Genomic DNA, 19,201 nt, shown 5'->3' with positions numbered 1-19,201 from the left:
AACCTGCTGTGGCTTGAAGGTGCTGCAAGGAAGGTTAAAAACTCCCCGATCCTCTGCCTATGGACCCATGGGAGGAAAAGTTCCTTCTTGACACACACACACCCCCAAACAGGAGATCGGATAGACCTGCAGCATCTTTCAGGCTGGATTCCCCTTACTAGTTCAGGGTGGGTAGGTGGGGTTGCTGGAATGGGGCCAAAAGAGGCTCCAAATGGCCCCTGCTCCAGAGTAAGTCCTGGAAGTTAGGGAATGCTAGCCAGTCTGCACCTCTTCTAGCCCCCTCAACTGGCTGAAGATTGCTAAGGGGAGTTGTGGGTGGAGCTATATGATGTCCCTCAGTGAGCATCTCCTTTCCTTGCTGCTGGGGCTTCCACTGCTGGCCACATCAAGTTCCCCCACCCGTTGAGGCAGATGGGTGGCATTTTACATCAATTAAAAAATGTAAATATAGAAATGAGCAGAAGGCTCCTTCGTGATGCATTTTGGGGTCGTCATACACTTGGGCTTAAGGCCAGGCAATCGGACGTCTTTTGAGTCATTTAATAAGAGATCTGTCACTTAAAAGATGTTTGTCATTGCTGGTAGTCAGTTATCCACAGTTACACCCATGTCCTTTCCTTTTGCTTAAAGTAAGAGGATATAGAGGCAAATCAGGGAGGAAGTGGTAAACAGGGCAAACATGTACAGTTTAGGTAGATTTGGGGGGAGAGAACTGAATTAGGACCCATTTTCCATTAACAGAATCTAGTTCAATCATCTCTGTAATCCTTGGTAGAGAACAGGAGCCAGTTAATAATGAATAGCATAGATACTGAAGCAAATATTCAAGAGAGCCTTTGTGCGGATCGTGATTAATATGCCTTCGACTGAGCTGGGAGAGGGGACTGGACCAACCAGAAGGTGTTGCAGATAAGGATTGGTGTGTGCACTAGAAGAGCTGTGTGGCTATCCCAGGCTGGAATAGCGGGAGGTAGAGCTTTGGGAGTGAGGGGAACTGGAAAAGCAACGGTGCTGCAGATCTGGATTGAGCTGCATTGGGAGAGTTGCGGGGGAATAGGAGTGGAGTTGGAAGGTGTCCTGCAGGATAGGATGGCAACGTGTTGGCAGAGCTGCATGGGGATTCAGGGATGGAACAGCAGAGGTTCTGCAGGTGAGGATAGAGGTGCATTGGCAGCTCTCAGGGATCTAGAACCAATGCTATCAGCTTCTGGCTCTCAGGATTATTGGAAACTAACAAATCGATTAAAATAAATTGGAGGAAACGGTTCACAAATTAAAACAATGCAATGGATGAAATACAAGGATTTGGGCATGCAATTAATGACCTTCTGCTAAAATGTTCCAGGGGATATGATTTGGCTATGAAATGTTAATGAACAAGTTGCCAGTCTTTCTCACTTGGGGTCCAATTGCAGTATTCCCATGTCATCTCCAGTGTGCTCCATAATTAATGACTGCCTTGTGCCTGCTGATAAACGCTGGCGACAGCTGTCTCCCTGGTGCTCGCCACATTACTGGAGACTCTGTGCTTCCTCCATGGAAACCAAATGGCATCATTAGCACAGAGTTGTTCAAGGGGCTCTTAACTGCCAGCATGTGTTGTTTTCTCACTTGAGACGTCACAACAAAGGAGTGGCCTGCCTTAACAGGAAGAGGCAAATTACAAGGATAAAGAGACTGATATAGCCAATCTGTCTGTTGGCTTATGCCCGAATTTGGCTGGAACAATGTGTGATCTAGTAGTTGATGGAAGGGACTTAGGCCTTGTCTACATAGGAGGGTTTTTGTTTGTATCTGTGTGTTGGGGGGGGGGTCAACTAAGGTGTGAAATTAAACCAAAATACTTACTCCAGTGTAGCCTCCTGTGTGGACACACTTACACCAGAATAAAATGTGTCTACATGGTGTGTTATACCAGTATAACTGTTAAAACTTTCCTATGTAGACATGACTTCAGTCAGTTCAGCAAAAAAATACAATTGCTTTATCTTGATTAGTTTTATACGTAGTTAATAAGGTTGAGCTGGGTTACTCAATCTAATATCAGACCTTTAAATTCTAGTCTAGACATGCCCAGAGAGTCAGGACTCCTGGGTTCTATTCCTGTCTGAGATACCAACTTGCCATGTGATGATGGGCAAGTCATGGGTTGGCAGTCTTAGAGAGACCAGGACTGAATAATAGAGTTAATGACTGGTGGTCTCCCCAGAATACAGAAGACTTCACTCTTCAGGCTTCTCAGTAAAAACTCCAACTGATGGCTGAATAGGCTGAATCTTCCACTAGCACAAAATTCACCAGGAGGAAGTTGACAGAATTTGAGAAACCATGGGTGGAAAAAGAAATTAGTCACCTACTGCAGAACTCCATCAGCATTGCTGTTAAATTTATTAAGATTTTTCAAACAGTCCAGGGGATTTAGGCACACAACTTCTATTCATTTTAATTGAAGCTGTGTCTAAATCCCCACGACTGCTTTGAAAATCTCCACCCTTAACGTTTCTGCCTAAGGGCCCTGATTCAGCAAAGCACATGGACTTAAAGATGCACATAAAGTTAAGCACGTGCTTAAGTCATTTGCTGACTTGTGACCTTAAATGGTTTGTTGTGATAAATGTTCATCTTTGTGATACATGGATACAACATGAACCCAAAAGAAAGGGACAGAAAGCAGAAGGGCAGGCTCTCAGGCAGGTTAACTGTATAGACTTCTCCCATCAGGTTATTACATGGGATTCTTGTTGAAAGGGGCATTCATTGATCTAGGGGGCTCATAGGAAATGTTTTGGTCCTTACCTCCCCTCCATTTGCCAGTAAGGTTTTGGGAATTTTAGTTGGAAACCTTATGGATACAAAAACTGGCCCAGGGATTGTCATCATCCCATGTGGGAATTGTGTTGACCCAGTATCTCAAGAACAATGACCGGTTTCAGAGTAGCAGCCGTGTTAGTCTGTATTCGCAAAAAGATCTCTAAGGTGCCACAAGTACTCCTTTTCTTTTTATCTCAAGAATGTAACTAAGATCCTTATGCTGATTCTCTGCTCTCTCGCTCTCTCTCTTTTTTTTTTTTTTTAAAAGAAATATCATTAGCGAGGAGCGATATCCTATTATACACAGATTGCTGATTCTCTGTCTCACATGTTCCAGGACTGGAGTGATCTTTTAATAACAGGTCACTGCCCTGACAACAGAGCTTTCATCTTACAATTTGCTGGTTTTGTTGCTTTTGAGGAGTGGCAGGAACATGGGGGGCTGCATTATTTGTGGGCTGTGTTGTGTTTAAGTTCATGCTTACACAGCATAAAAGGCAATTGGGGGAAATGCAGCACGTATGTTCGCCGTAATAACCCAAGCTTTTCCATCCAGTGATCTGGGTATATGAAAATAGCTCCTTCCTAGGAAACATCGAAATAGCTCCTTCCTAGGAAACATCGAGGATTGTTTGAGTGTGTTGAGATTTTGTTTAGGCCAGGATGGCTGCATCTCCACTAGGAAAAAGGTGGGGCCCTGAGAATGCCCCGTACTGTTTACCCTCAGTACCACTTGGGTTTAATGTACTTGGAGACTGATGGGAGGGATGGTGCTTCTCTGTTGAGAGTAACCCAAACCAGGCAATCGCAGCCATTCGAATGTAAGCCTAAACTTTCCTCATGTCCTGTTCCTGTTCCCATTCTGCGTGAGAAGGTCGTGCAGCCATGCACAGCTGTCAGGACAAGGAATGATGTGCACACACGCGTTCCAGAATCTGCTGGTTATCCTGACTTGGCATTTATAACCCCTTTTAACACGCCTCAGGAGGGATATTGTTGAAAGCCCCTGCATTCCTGCGCAGAGAAGTGTTCTTTCTGTTGGGCAGGTGGAGTCTTAAAGCCCCAGGACTGTGCTTTACCATTAGATTCTAATGAATCTAATTACCACAAGTGGATTTCAGCTCTCCCTCTTCATTTGGGGAATTCTCCCAGAGGTAGGGTCAGGTGTTGAAGGACTTACACCCAGGAGTTTTAGGGCAGTTCAGAGGAGCAGTGAGCTGAAATGGTATTGTTCTGGCCTGCTCTGTAATCCCCAGTGAATGTAACCGTACGCAAAGAAACCCAGTTTATCCCACAGAGTTTTTGTTTGGAGGCTACAGGTCTCATTTTAGGCCTACCAGCCTTGATTTCTATAACCCTTAATACTTAAAGCTCTCCGTTAAAACTAACTTCATAGTCCGTCAACATAAAAGATGGGAGTCCTGCTAGTGATCTCAGGCAGTTTCTGTCTGAAATGTATTTATGGCCCTTCCTCTGGGAAAGGTGGTGTTTTGCATTGTAGTGTGAAATGCCACTCGCAGAGAATATTCCAAGAAACACATGAATTTGTTTGCAGTATGCATGGACTTTGGACTATAAAGTCTTTGTTCTTTAAAAGAGACTTTATCCTTTGGCTCTCAGCCAAATGGAAGAGACTCTCTGCAAACGCTTCTGACTGCAAACCAAGTGATGCCCCAAAATGAAGAGGGAGTTGCAGTTGGAGCACATGAATAACATTAGTTAGTTTTTTCATTAACCACATTTAATTTTGAATGTGGGGCCCAGGGATTGCCCTGCCGATCAGACCAGTGCTAGAGAGGAAAGCCAGGCTAAGATTCAGGAGGTTTGGGTGCAAGTTCTGGCTGTTTTCAACAGATTCCCGATGTGACCTTGGGCAAGTCGCTTCTTCTGTTTGTGCCTCAGCTCCCTGTCTTTCAACCAGGAGATAATAATCCTTCCCTGCTTTATAGGGTTGGTGGCAGAATAAATCCATTAGTGGATGTGATGGGCTCAGAGGTTATAGTGGTAGGTACTCTGATCCTGACGCAACGCCTGTTGTTGTCTGAATCTTTCACTTGACTTCACTGAGACCTGGATTGAGCCCTGAGTGAGTACCTACCATTATTGTCTCTAAGTCACTTACATCCACCAATGGTATAGATATATTCATGGTCCACCATTTCGGGTACCCTGCCTCCAAATGTGACCAACTTTTGATCCTTAGGAAACAGGCAAAACCTGTTAATTATCTTTCACATGGATTGCTACATATGATATGGCTGTAAAATTACCCAGCCCCTTCTTTAAAAAATGCAGCTACAGTATCTGACCATCTGATATCCCATTGCCATTGATACGAATGGCTAAAAAGAGACAATGAAAATCAACTTTCTTTTTTGCATCATAGCCCAATTTTGAGAGGCTTTGAATAGCAGAAAGCATCTTTTAGAATATAACTGCTTGTCTGCAGGATGCAAATGAGCACCATGATTTTGGCATGAGGACTCTGAGTTTCCTGTAATTAGGAGGATGCTTTCAGGACAGGTGTTAGATTAAGTACCATACACTAAAATTTGTGTTCACTCCAAACCTCTTTTGAGATAGACCGTGGGATCCTTAAAGGTGTGTGTGTGTATCTGTGTGTGTGTGTGTGAGAGAGAGAGAGAGAGAGAGAGAGAGAGAAAGAAGATTCAGTTTGCAGTCAGCTCAGCACTGTCGTTTTAGTGGGTTATTTCCCCATAAGGAAATATACATGGAAGCTGCCATGCCTTGCTGCGCAGACAGTAAAGATGCAGCTTTGTGTATCTACTTGTATTTCATTGCAGTGTCCACATTCCTTATAGATTTTTCTCAATCCACCTGTGGATTTAAATTCATTTCAGGGTCGGACAAACCCTTTGGTTTCCATCCTCCTATGACAGGGCTCATTAATTTTACAACGGACTGTGATTTGCTCTGAAGGTGAGCGACTTCCTTCTTTGGATGTAGCTGCTGCGTTTTCCCTCCAATGTTTCCAGACTCTGAGGGATGCTGATGCTTTCCCGGTCTCCCTAAAGGGCAGATGTGCCTTTCATTTGCCTAGAGCTCTTTGCCACGGCCCGAGAGTTCTCTGCACTTGGTTTCAAAGGATGTGGCTGCAATCTGTCAGTCTTGCTCCTGAGAGGAGGAGCGTGCACTGGCAGAGCAGGACAGCTGGAGGCATGCTGCAGGCAGAGACTAGAAGCTAGTGTGGTGCTTCCAGGGGCGCTGTGGGAAAGCACACACCAGCAGCAGTTACTACAGCTATAAGCAATGCTCCACCCAAATGTTACCGTCCAGGTGCGTGGGATGCCATGTCCAGATGCAGCCTCTCTAGCGCCCAGGTCTTTCACTCCTCCCCAGCTCCCTGGTGCTCAGGGGAGCCAGACAAGCGTGTGCTGTGAGCAAGGGGAAGGGACCTTTGGGTGGGGAACAGCATTTGGGATAAATCCTACAATAACCCACCAGGCTGTGCTGTGGAGGGAAAGCAGCGCCCAGTTTCAGGTTTCCAAGTTCTTCAGCAAACTCAGGGGAGCATCAGAATTTTTAATCATGAAAAATCCCTCACTTGCATCCTTCAGAGGGCACGGCTGGCTTTTTTCCCAATGATTCTGTCAGGGTAAGTTTATCTCCAGCTGGTTCGTTTTCTCTTGGTAACTCACCCCCTTAATTTTCTCAGAGGCATTTCCCCCTCTACCCCTTAATTCCCAGCGTATGTTAAGGGCCAGGGGCCTTGGAGAGATGCTTTCCAAAGCAGGGGAAATGGGTTCTGATCGCGAGGTGGGGGATTAATGACAGCTGGAGCGCAGGCTGGCATTTGATGTGGAAGGATTAAAACTCTCCTTTGCTGTGAGGCCAACAAAAAACTTTGCAACAGTTAGGCTGCCGGTGTGCTGAAACCTCAGTCATTAAACTGACTGGACTCTCTTGTTGTTTCTGTGTAGCCCCCCTCTTGTCTGTTGGTTTCCACAAGGAGCATGGCTGGGGGAGTGGGGGAGGGAATGAGCATTTTCAAGGCGCTTCCTGCCTCTTTACCTGGACACCTGGCAGCACGTATGCAGTGGGTGTGTACAGGAGGGCTGGGAGGTTCTGAGGGCCTTTCCTCGTCCGCAGGGTTATCGTCTCCTCTTCTCTGCACTCCCACCAAACTGATCGGAGGCCCCCAGGGCCGGGACATGCAGAGAGAGGTCCTGAGATGTTTCTGGGGAGGATGTGGTATCCTGTTGTGTGGCCTGCTTCCATGAATTAGGAGTAAGCGGCAGCAATGCCCTGAATGTGCCTGTCAAGCTGAATTGACTTCCCATGGCCCAGGGGATGTTTCAATACCTCGCTGCTTTTTCAGTCTGTGTGCATAGAATCCTAGAATATCAGGGTTGGAAGGGACCTCAGGAGGTCATCTAGTCCAACCCCCTGCTCAAAGCAGGACCAATCCCCAACTAAATCATCCCAGCCAGGACTTTGTCAAGCCTGATCTTAAAAACCTCAAAGAAAGGAGATTCCTTCCTCCTACACCACATCCCTAGGTACCGCATTCCAGTGCTTCACCACCACCTTAGTGAAAAGGTTTTTCCTAATATCCAACCTAAACCTCCCCCACTGCAACTTGAGACCATTACTCCTTGTTCTGTCATCTGCTACCATTGAGAACAGTCTAGATCCATCCTCTTTGGAACCCCCTTTCAGGTAGTTGAAAGCAGCTATCAAATCCTCCTTCATTCTTCTCTTCCACAGACTAAACAGTCCCAGTTCCCTCAGCCTCAAGTCATGTGTTCCAGTCCCCTAATCATTTTTGTTGCCCTCCGCTGGACATTTTCCAATTTTTTCACATCCTTCTTGTAGTGTGGGGCCCAAAACTGGACACAGTACTCCAGATGAGGCCCCACCAATGCCGAATAGAGGAGACCAATCACGTCCCTCGATCTGCTGGCAATGCCCCTACTTGCACATCCCAAAATGCCATTGGCCTTCTTGGCAACAAGGGCACACTGTTGACTCATATCCAGCTTCTTGTCCACTGTAACCCCTAGGACCTTTTCTGCAGAACTGCTGCCGAGCCATTCGGTCCCTAGTCTGTAGAGGTGCATGGGATTCTTCCGTCCTAAGTGCAGGACTCTGCACTTGTCCTTGTTGAACCTCATCAGATTTCTTTTGGCCCAATCCTCCAATTTGTCTAGGGCCCTCTGTATCCTATCCCTACCCTCCGGTGTATCTACCACTCCTCCCAGTTTAGTGTCATCTGCAAACTTGCTGAGGGTGCAAGACACACCATCCTCCAGATCATTAATGAAGACACTGAACAAAACTGCACTGGCAAGTCAGGCTGTTGTGATTCATCTCTAACCTCTCCAAAGTCAGTACAAGGAGCCAGGAATAGACCATTCCCTGGACCTCTCCACACACATCCACCGACCGTGCTGCGAAGCTGACGCGGACTTCGATGACGCCAGACGCCACACAGGCTTGGTCAGAGACGAGGCTATAATCTGGCTGAGGGAGAGTGTGTGTGCATCTCCTAGTCCTGGAAATGGCCTGCCTTGAGTCCTTCTTGCTCCTCTTTATGGCGCTGATCCTGTGCGTGGATCCGTGGGAGCACAAAGACCTGGCTGCATGGATTCACTTGTGGGATCAATAAAGGAAGCACTTAGAACCAGCACTGTTCTGTTACCTCCTTGGAGGACATTAGGGCCACTGTCCTAGAATCCACAGGGACCCTTGTGATCACCCAGTCTGACCTCCTGCGTGACTCAGGCCATAGACCTTCCTCAGGATTATTCCTGTCTGAACGAGAGCAGATCTTTTTCCTCAACGTTTTCTGTGATCGCAGCTTCACCGCATTGAACAAGAAGCCTGAACGACCACGTGTCTCTGGCTCCGGCATCTGCTCCAGCTTAGCCCAGTCCGTTCTGCCAGTGCCTTCACATGCCAGTACTTTTCCTACAACTCTCTCGGGAGATTTTGATTTCATTGGGCCAGCCTTGCCAGCTCTCTTTAGGTTTCCCCAAATATCAGAGCATTGGTGGTTGTCAGTTAATTACCGTTTAATCCCCTGGTTCTCCTAAATCTGCCTAAAGTTTGCAGTTCATAGACCGTTCTAATTTAACTCTACGTAAACTCTTGGATAGCAAGCCAAGGTGGGGCTTTTCATGAATTTCTCGGCTGCAACAGATTTTCAATTCCGGTGAGCAGAGTCTGATTTTCACCGGAAGTTTCACAGACAAGAAAATACATGAGGCATTTGCTTCCCTCCTGCATGTAAACTTGTGGCAGGGGAGGACTTATTTGTAACCTCTCCCTGGTTTTGCTTTCCCTGATGCGGTTTCCTGCCAAAGTGGAGGTGCTGTGCCGGGGATAGAACCCATGGTAGTTGAGGGGCACAGGGAAAGTTGCTCCAAACCTCGCAGAACCTGTTGTATGTGAAGGCAGCATCCTGACTCCTGCACACCTCCCAAAAGAACTTAATTGTCTCCCATATTGGCACTGACCCCTGCTTGGCACCATCCTCATGACCCCTCTGATGGGGTTCGTAGGGCACAGAAGCAGGCTTCATGCTGCTCAGAGTACCCTGGTTTCCCGTGGCTCCTCTCCCTGCCTGCCAAGCTCTGCGGCAGGAGCACTGCAGAGGAGCAGGTGGAAGCAAAAAAACCCACAGATCCCCCTTCCTCCCTTAATGGAGTTAGCTGATTTTTATAGACTCTAAGGTCAAGATCCTCGGCTGGTGTAAATCAGCATCGCCCCATTGACTTAAATGGAGCTACATCGATTTATGCCAGCTAAGGATCTGGCACTGTATATTGGGTCTAGAAGTAGATGGCAGCGCCCCCTGGATTCAAAGCCTGCTTCCGATACATCCCTGGCCCGAGTTTCAAAGATACTGCAGTTCCTGCTGACATCACTGGGAGCTGTGAGTGCTAAGCACTCCTGTGCAAATAGGCTATCATGGCTTTTAATGAGCCTCCTTAATAAGCCCCTCATGGCAGCTGTATCCAGAAATGTTTATTGCCCTTTTGCTTAAATGCTCTCAATGCCCAGTTACGTTTTTCTTTAGTGTCTCTGTCTGTGATGGGACCTGATTACAGGTGGTTTTCCGATTGTCTCTAATGACTAATGAATATGTTTACGTAAAAGACCTGCCTGTGAACCCCTCCTACGCACTGCATCTGACTGTAATTTAGCCTCGCAAAAGGAAATTCATCAAAACCAATGAAAGGGAGAGAAAAGAGCCCTTGTCCCTCTGTTTCCCCCACGCACAGAGAACAGTGACTTCCAAGGCAGGCTGTGACTGCGTTGATTGGGTTACTGGGGACGTTGGGCAGGCACGTGCTATGGATTAGCCGTGCAGGTTGCTCACTGTTTATGTGGCGTTATTGCATTTTAGCTTTGAAGTAATGACTTACTCCTCCCAAGCTGCTAGAAATGCACTGCTTGGAGGAAGAACCAAATGTAGATGTAACTGCAAATTCTGTCTGAATGAGCCTGCTGTCAGTGGCATCCCAGCTGCTCTGCACATGGAGGAAATGCTAGCAGAGCCACGAAAAGTAGTCACTGGCTTTCAGTTGCTAGGTGAGGGGCAGAAAAACATGTGGCAGCTGGATGAAGTGGTACCTTCCACTGAGGCAGCAATGGCTAGTGCAGTGGCTAAAGCTGGGGATACTGCAGCTGACTCCAGGTGATCTCTGGCAAATCTCCCTCCATTTTACAGATGGGGAGGCTATGGTAGTTACCCGCTTCATAGGGGGTGAAGTGATGCTCACTTATGGTGCTCTAAACACACTCAGATCCTCCTGTGACTGGTGTTTATAGAAGGGGGGAAGTACCCTTACTTCCCCATACAAAATGGCAGTGAGCAGTCAGTTGGCTACAGGATGTTCTTTTGTTCCGGTCATGCTCAACAAAGATGCCCAAGTTCTCAGGGAGTTTGGACTCTGTGCGTTTCATTAATTGCACGTGGGCTTATTGAAAGCATCGGTGATGCTGCCCGCAAATTGCCATGATAAATGCAGCTCCCTCAGGTCTCCTGTGTTGACTGCTGGCTCAACGGTCTGTTCCATGGTGAAAACATTCCCCATCCTTGGTGAGACTTTTATTTTGTGCCGCTTGTTTCCAAGCGCCTCCTTTGACCACCTCCATGAAACTCTACAATCTCTTCTGCTTGAGGCTTGCAGTGAGTGAATGTCTTTCTGCCGTGCTGTGGGAAGTGGCTCAAGAAAGCCACTATTTCTTTTTCCTGGCCATCAGCAGCACGTATCCCAGAAATATTCCTCTCGGGGGCCTGCCAGAAGCCAAGATTGCAAGGAGCAAATATGAGAAGCCCGCTGAAGGGAACACCCATTGCAATGCAGATGCTGCAGGCCACTGGCATGTGGCGGATGGAGATGTTTTACAGATGAAGCATGTGGTGCAGCAGCATCCAAGACCCTGTGAGAGCAAAAGCTTTTTGTGGCTTGTCTGTTCCTTTGCCTCCCCATTGATCAGCCTGTAGGAGCCGTTGTCTGCTAGTCATTAAACCACCCAGAGCACTTTGGATCAATACCTCACTGAAGAACCCATCGGAATTATACCAGCCATCTGCCTGTCTGACTGACTGCTCAAAGCTCAGACCCTCCTGCATCATAGACCCATGTGGCGTTTCTCAGCTTTCCAGAAGGGACAGCTTAGAGCTTTAAGCATCAGGTTTGAAATAACTTAGATTCCTTGGAACCATATGTTTGAATTCCAGCAGGGTAAAAAAAACCAAATACCTTCACCCTTCTGAGAAAATTCCATGCAGGTTTAATGAAGTCCTCTGGGCAAAACTCTGTAAACCCTCTTCACTCTACAGGGAAATTAAGAAAGCCTCAAACCTTTCCATGAAAATGGTGCTGGGGGATGCTAAGAGGTGGCCTATGCGTCTACGTTTACGTTATGCGTCTTTGGCCAAACTTTTCCCTTTCTACACTATTGTGCAGGGGGCTGGTTCACTGAGTATGTCCTTTTCCAAAAGTAGCTGCATGTCTGGGGCGTCTAATATAAATATTAAGGAACATTCTTAATAATGAAGGAGAAATCGCTCCACACACCTCTGAAATGCAGCCACCAGTGGGCTGGAGGATGACCAGACAACTCATGGAGGTGGTAGTCATCCGTTGGCTCTTGCTTAAATTGTAAGCTCTTTGGGGAAAGGACTAGTTTTTTGTTCTGTGTGTACAGTGCCTAGCACTGTGGGGTCTTAATTTGGGCCTCTCGGCACTACGCCCGTACAAATAATAGCAATAAATGGCATTATCTTCTCCATCATTCTTATTGTAAACTCTCAGGACCAGGGATTATGTCTGTCTTTGTGCTTATATGTATATCCTGGCAAAGGCAGGGCCATGAAGAGCGTACCATTTGCAGCATACAATTTGTACGACGCTCCTGGCTGCAAAGTGACGTACAAACCAAAGGTATTCACTATTCTTTATTTCTCGTTTCAGAATGTAACAAAAACAGCAGAAGAAGAAAAACCCAAAGCTCCCACTATCCAGGAGATTGAACAGATAATCAATAGTTACAATGCCAAGGTTACAAACTGCTTCGTGATGAAGCTGGTATGTATTTTATTCATCTGTCTACATTACTTTAGGCACTAAGGGCAGGCTTTTAATTCTGGCTTTAGAGGTGACTGGGCCTTGCGCTGAGCCTTTGCACAAGAGTGAAGTTCACCTGACATGGATAGCTCCAAAACCTTTGATTCATCTGCCAAACCGCAGCAGGAAATCAGGTCCTACTGCAAGGAGAACATGCCAACAGAGGGTATAAATGCATAGACACGACTGCATTTGTAAATGGCAGATAATCAGATGATGTGTTAACTGCATCGGTTCCCAGTACAGGGACTGCTTGTCTTGCATTTGAACCGCAGTATGACGAATGAATTCTGAGTAGAGCATTCGTATTAACCTATTTTAGCAGTGGTCTTCTCCTGAAACGCTTAAGGCTACAGACTGGCCTGAATCAAAAACTTGGGTCTAAACAGCCCAGCCTTGGGGGGTGAGGAATGGGGGGCCGCATTTGAATCTGGATTTTAACTTTGACTGTGTCCAAGGCTGCTGTTACGCAAGTAGGAGAACCTCGGGGGGAAGAGCCTGTGTCTATACAGCACCTAACACAAGAGGTCCCCGTTGCTGAGCGGTGTGTCAGGGCATGACTTCACTGCTAATTGACGGGAGTGTGAAACATGCTGGGTAAAAATTTCAGAAGCATTTAAGTGCCTTCGGAGCCTAATTCACTTAATGAGACTTCAGCTGCTACATCATTAAAGTGCTTTTGAAATTTGTACCCACTGGATAAGGCCTTCAGTACAGCTAAGCAGTTAAGTTCAGTCTTAAGAAACTTGCTGACTTTTCAGTAGCCACTATGTAAATTGAATTTGATGCTTCTCGGCTTCTTCCTTGGAGACATGTGTTGACGGTAAAAAATCCACCATCCTGCCAGGCTCCCTCAATGGGAGTCTCAGAAGAGCCTAATACTGTGCCACGGAGACTGAACTCGCTGCTTAGCTCTGCTGGTGAGGTGTGGCTGAGGCAAGGAGGAAAACTTGCATTGCTGGGGTCTGCCCTGTCCAGGCCTGATCCAAAAAGCCCACTCTACTGGTGGAAAGATACCCATTAACTTCAGTGGGCTTTGAATCAGGCCTGGTCTGTCCTATGGAAAGCACAGGGCTTTGGTCTTGAGGGCTGTCACGCATTTCAGCACCTAAAGTGCTTAGTCACCAGTCTTATTTGTACCTAGGTCTGTGTGGCATGAGCCACCACACGGTTCAGACAATGGTTCTACAATTTTTTTTTTCCAGTGCGGAAATTTTCAGAGTAATTTCCATGTCCAGCAAACGATTTGCCACACACAGATCAGGCTGTAGTTTGGATGAGTCATGATAACTAGAAAGCTGCTTCACTGCCATTCAATCGCTGTCACACAGCCTGTTTGGAGACATAGAGCCGTTAGGGAACCAGATGTGCCATTCTGTTCCTCCACGGTCAAACTTTTAAACGAAGTTGTGGGACCCACAGTAATTTGCTTACAGTTCCAGCCCTTGACTGCAGCCTTGTTTACTGTTTGGCAAAAACAACCATGTAAACCAAGCCCTGTTGGTAATTCTTGAGAGGCCAAGGAAAGGACTGGGTTCACAAATTAGATTTAACAAAAGGAGCAAATTTCACAAGCTCTCATAGCTCACAGTGAAGGAGGTTTTGGAAAACAGAAATAATGGAGATTTTACAATTTCAGAGAACAGTTTTCAGTTGTTTATGGTTTTCCAGTCGCTTGTCAGTTTGTGAAAACAAGCCCCAAGTTGTCTTTAAACAGACATCACTTACAACTGACATGAACAAAAACTAGTGCAGGCTTCCTTATAGTAGCCTGGGAGTCATCAAAGGGATCTTTTTCCATCTCCTAACTTTTGTGACCCATGGATTAACATTGGAGTAGCCTGGCTTCCCCAGGAGTTGTTATTGGCTCATTTTCTTTTAAGGCAAATGGGCCATCTTTTGCCTGTAATCTCTGCAGTCTTGGGACTCTGTAGCAACTCACTTCAGCCCCAACTGACAGCTGTGAACCAGTACCTGAGCTATCAATTCCAGATGTTCTAATCTTTTTAGAGTTTGTTACAGCATGGCACCCACGGTGTTGTCTATGCTTAACCAGGGTTAGATTTCTCATAAAGTCTGTGTAAAGGGCCTTTATCTCAAGATCGGGCCCAGGATGGTGAAAATCTCATGAAATTTCCATCATTTAAGACGGAGAGCTGCAAGCTTGCAACTGTTTGGAGCTAAAACCTTATGAAAACAGCCAGCATATCCAGCTCAGCCCTCGGAAACCCGAGTTCAGATGCTTACATGTTCTCTCCAAACCCATCTTCAGTTAAAGGAGACAGAAGTGTAATTGCAAGCACAAATGGTATTTAATGTCAGTTAGTTTCCATAACTCTTCTCTGTAGCAGGAACAGTTTACAAAGGATGAGATGGCAAAGGGGCGGCGAAGAATCCTAGGGCATTATTGAATAGTAGGGAACAGGAAGAATTCTGTAGTGACTAACCCTAAATTGCTAGTTCCTTTTACGTTATTACTAGGAAAGTTTCAAGCACTATAGAAAGTTGTCCCTGCAGTCAGCCCACCATGTCTACCACTGGGTTAAGTACTGCAAAAAGCCTCCAGCTTGAGTGTGGGGGGGATACTGGCATTGGCTGAAAACCTGTCTTGCCCCATGAGCACTCACTGAAACTTGACTTTCGTTATCTCCTTCGCTGTAGAATGAGGACGGCACTTACACGGGCTTCATTAAAGTGCACTTGAAACTGTGCCGGCCTGTGACGGTGCCAGCAGGAATTCGGCCGCCGTCTATCTACGATGCCCTCAAGGAGGTGAACCTGGCTGATATGACGGACAAGAGAACTTCCTTCTACTTGCCGCTGGATGCAGTCAAGCAGCTGCACATCAGCAGCACGACCACGGTCAGCGAGGTGATCCAGGGGCTCCTCAAGAAGTTCATGGTGGTGGACAACCCTCAGAAGTTTGCACTTTTCAAGGAAATGCAGAGAGATGGGCAAGGTGAGTACACACCCTTCCGAGCAGCCAGTCCCATGGGGGCTCGGTGCAGAGAGGGGAATTCCCAGATGCTTCCCCTCTCTGCCACAGTTGGGAAGATTGTGATTTGTGGTACAGTAGAGGCCTTAACTGAGCTGCACTGTGCAAGGTGCTGCACATACACACAGCCCCCGCCCCAAAGACCGACAAAAAGGGAGGATAGTCAGCCCCTTCTGTAAGATGAGGAACTGAGGACCAGAAAGATCAAGTGACTTGACCAAGCTCACAGAGGGAGTCAGTAGCAGACCTGGGAAATGAACCTAAATCTTTGGAGTCCCAGTCCAGTGCCTAAACCATAAAGCCATGTTTCCTCTCATTTGTAAGTGTCATTCCTAATAGCAGAGCTGTCAGTGGTTTCCCAAGGGAAGATCTGCTTTGCTCTGTGGTGTTCTTACTAATGCACTCATCAGGGAAGAGCCGTAATAGCCAACCTGTGTACGTGTGGCCTGCCACCGCACTGATCCCGACTCCTTGTGGTCATTAAGGATCAAATGTCACTTGTTGCAGGAGTTAGGGGAGGCCTGGCCCAAATCTAATTTAGATAATCAAATATGCCGAACAAATTCCCCCTGCAACTGTTGGATAAGTGACTCCCTGCCGTAAGCTGTGCTGGAGCCGTTCTGTGACCAGGTATGCACTTGCCACCTTGCAGCAGGGGCTGCGTAGAGTCTGTACATAATCTTACTTGCTGTGGTGTGTTCAGGGTGAAAGGAGCTATATAAATGAGAGATTACAGGACAGAACACTGTGCAGCTCCATGGGTGTTGGGAGGATGAACGCCGTGAAGACGGTAAAGTGCTCAGATATTACAGAGAGGGGGCTATATAGGAACCTAAGGAAGGTTTAATCACTCTTCTGCAGCATACTAAATACCTGGGCAACGGTTGCCTTCTCCATGTGCAGTACAGATATCACCCTATTCCAGCGCTAGCCCCTGTTGGCTAAGGCCGGAGTGGTGGTTTCATTGTTAAACAAACCATGTTCACTGGTGCATACACAAGATCTGATTTCCAGCCCCGCAACTAGCTCCCACTTAAGCTACAGGGTCTCGTGTCAGAGCTGAGATGCAAATATGGTCACCCGCGTGGGATGCAAGCTGTTGTAACAGAAGCTAGGAGATGCCACTCAAGGGCTGGCCTGGGTGCCTGGGTGTACCTAGCTTGCGAGCCCCCTATAGACTGAGACAAACCGAGTCACTGCCGTGAAGTCACTGGGAGTTAGTCGCTTATCCCACAAGACTTTCAGTTCAGTCGTAGAAGACTGCTTTGTGCTTTAAAAACCATGAACTAAATTTTGATACCGTGGAGGCTCAAATCCTCCTCGGGGTGACTCAGCCCTTTGAGACGGACACCCACCTGCATGGAATTCAGTCTTTCCCACATGGTCCTGTCTGCTGTGCACCCTAGTGTCCCTGGCCAGAATTTCCCCTCGCCTCCTTTATTTAGCTTCTGTGTATCAACGCTGATCTTTGATAGTGCTTTATCTTTGGTACCTGCAAAAAAATACTGATATTCTAATTGACTCATAGACTTCTGGAGTTTTAACCTTAGCTGAATCATCATGACCCACCCACCCTTATAAACAAGATCATTGCATTAAAATTTTATTTATAATTGGCAAGGAATGCAGCTGCTCTGAATGGACATTTCTGGCTTTCTCTCTTCCTCCTCTAGTCCCTGGGTTCATAATTATGTCATCTGCCTCTTCTCTCTCCCTGCCCTCCCCCCCCCCCCAATCCATCAGAGATCCAACAGGAACACTATCACAGAAAGCTGAACTTCTTTGGCACTTGTCATGGCAAGACAGTCTTGGTACAAAACAGTGGAGGAGACTATGGGTGGGAATTTCAAAAGCACTTGAAGGAGTTAGGTGCCCTGTTCCCACTGAAATTCAAGGAGATTTGGGTGTATCGCTGCCCCTTTATCTGTTAAAATCTCTCCCCCCCCCAAAAAAAGGGGGCTAAACAGCATACCTTTGGGGTGGGACAGATTGGAAGGTGGGTTTGGGATGGGGGCCAATTCAATGAATTTGTGCATATCACACTAAGTAACTTCCAGTTGACCTGTGCCTGGTTGCGTTGGCCAGTGGCGTGGGCTCTTCCCTGCTGATAGTTTGTGTTTATACAGATCCTTTCACTGGAGGGTTTCTCAGCCCTTGGGCCAAGACTTTCTAAACTGGGTGCATAACATTAAGCTTCTAAATCCTAATGTAGGAGCCTAAACAAGCGGCCTGATTTTTCAAAAGTGCTGAGCTCACTGCAGCTCCTCTTGATGCTGATAGGAACTGCAGGATCTTCAGTTCTTTGGAAAATGAGGCCATCTTCCTAGGCACCTAAATAGGGCTTTATGGGGCCTCACTTCAGACACCCAGGGCTGAGTATATTGCCCATGAAGAGCGTTAATTAAGCCTCACCGTACAGAGCAGAGAGAGTAGGGGGGCTTACACCAGTACAGCTAACCTGGATATATGACCAGATTCAGCTGCACTGGTGAAGTCTGTCCATACACTGATTCTAATTTCCTTAATCTGGACAGAACCTTTACTCAACCTCACATAGCTAACTAGCAGCAGACATCGTATCTAGGTGTTGCAACTTGCAATCGTTTGCTTTAACCACCCTTTATAAACACCTTTGCTGGAGATGGTACATCCCATAGTGACTCTTACTTATGAAGTCCAGCTCAAGCTGCCTTTGAACCTATGCTGTGTTTGCTCAGTAACTTCTAGAGCATCTTCCTGCCCTTGAATCCTAAAGGCTCATTTAGAACCTCTCTCTCTCTTTTTTCCTGCCTGCAGTTCTCTTCCAGAAGCTCTCTCTAACAGAATACCCCTTGTATCTCCGGCTGCTGGCTGGCCCCGACACAGATGTTCTCAGTTTCGTGCTGAAGGAAAACGAAACGGGGGAAGTTGAGGTATGTCTGGGAGTCTTTCCCTTGGCTCTCACACCAATGTTCATAGCTTTACAAAACCACATAGCCTTGTTAAACAAACCTGTGAGACCTACTGCAGTAGAAACACAACTTAATGGCTTTTTTGGTGGGGGATAGGAGGGAGCAAGTTTACCTTCCTTGTGTTACAGTTCGAAAATCCAGAACACTGACTTAGACACCAACCTTCCACTTAAGAATCAATATTAAAGCATCTCAAAGGATTCCTTGAGTTTAGCCTGTGTTTTTCAGAACCTTTAACCAATCAGTTTATTGCAGAAAACTTAGTATGTTTTTAAAAATCGGCTCTGTAAAAAATGCTGTGGCCTGTTTGAGGTTTTTACACCATAATCCATTTGTGTGTGTGTGTTGGTTTGTTTATAGAACTAAGCAATGCAGTTCTTCACTTAATCCTCAGAGTAGATTAGCTAAATGGAGCCATAGCTAATCCACTGATTTTAAAATAGAGGCCAATGCTATGCTGTATAATAAATCTATTGCCTCCCAAGGCTTCTTATGCCCCACAGTACGGCAATTTAGAATTTCAGAGAGTGTTCAGTGAAACCTCAGGACTCTCTCACTTGTGCTGAAGATGACTAGCTGCTGCTAAGCAGCACAGGCATTGACACAGAGTTGAGCAGTTCAGACTCTTACCACTCAAGAGCAATCGTGCCCTAAGAAAGGAGAGATCAAAAAAGCAGGATTAAATGTATCTAGTTCGAAAATTCCAAAATTATGGCCCAGATGTCAGTATTTCTCAGGGATAATTCCAGACATACACTACTTGTAATATCGCTGAGTAGAAGCTGGCCTCTCAACCTGCATTATGGTGTTGCCATCCCAGCATATCTAACAATCTTTTGTTG

The 19,201-nt window shown here is 46.5% G+C and overlaps 2 protein-coding genes across 3 annotated transcripts in view; one reads left to right on the top strand and one right to left on the bottom strand.

The window, feature by feature from the left end:
* Positions 1 to 19,201, bottom strand: part of EIF2D (eukaryotic translation initiation factor 2D) — a 58,095-nt gene that overhangs the window by 5,040 nt on the left and 33,854 nt on the right. The window contains exon 15 of one of the 2 annotated variants that reach the window (XM_073319760.2): positions 18,978 to 19,009. The exons of the other annotated variant lie outside the window; for it this stretch is intronic. Within the exon in view, the coding sequence (XP_073175861.1) occupies positions 18,993 to 19,009 (17 nt within the window). The 3' untranslated portion in view covers positions 18,978 to 18,992. Of the gene's footprint in view, positions 1 to 18,977; positions 19,010 to 19,201 lie in introns of those variants that run through there. 2 annotated transcript variants of the gene reach the window in all.
* The window catches only part of RASSF5 (Ras association domain family member 5), a 48,897-nt gene that overhangs the window by 25,836 nt on the left and 3,860 nt on the right, over positions 1 to 19,201 (top strand). Inside the window, exons 2-4 of the mRNA XM_073319766.2 lie at positions 12,261 to 12,374; positions 15,075 to 15,372; positions 18,205 to 18,320. Coding sequence (XP_073175867.1) covers positions 12,261 to 12,374; positions 15,075 to 15,372; positions 18,205 to 18,320 — 528 coding nt within the window. The remainder of the gene's footprint in view (positions 1 to 12,260; positions 12,375 to 15,074; positions 15,373 to 18,204; positions 18,321 to 19,201) is intronic.

Source organism: Lepidochelys kempii, chromosome 21 (assembly GCF_965140285.1).
Source record: "Lepidochelys kempii isolate rLepKem1 chromosome 21, rLepKem1.hap1, whole genome shotgun sequence".
NCBI lineage: Eukaryota > Metazoa > Chordata > Testudines > Cheloniidae > Lepidochelys > Lepidochelys kempii.
Note: the sequence above shows the minus strand (reverse complement) of the source record. Positions and strands in the feature narration are given on the sequence as shown.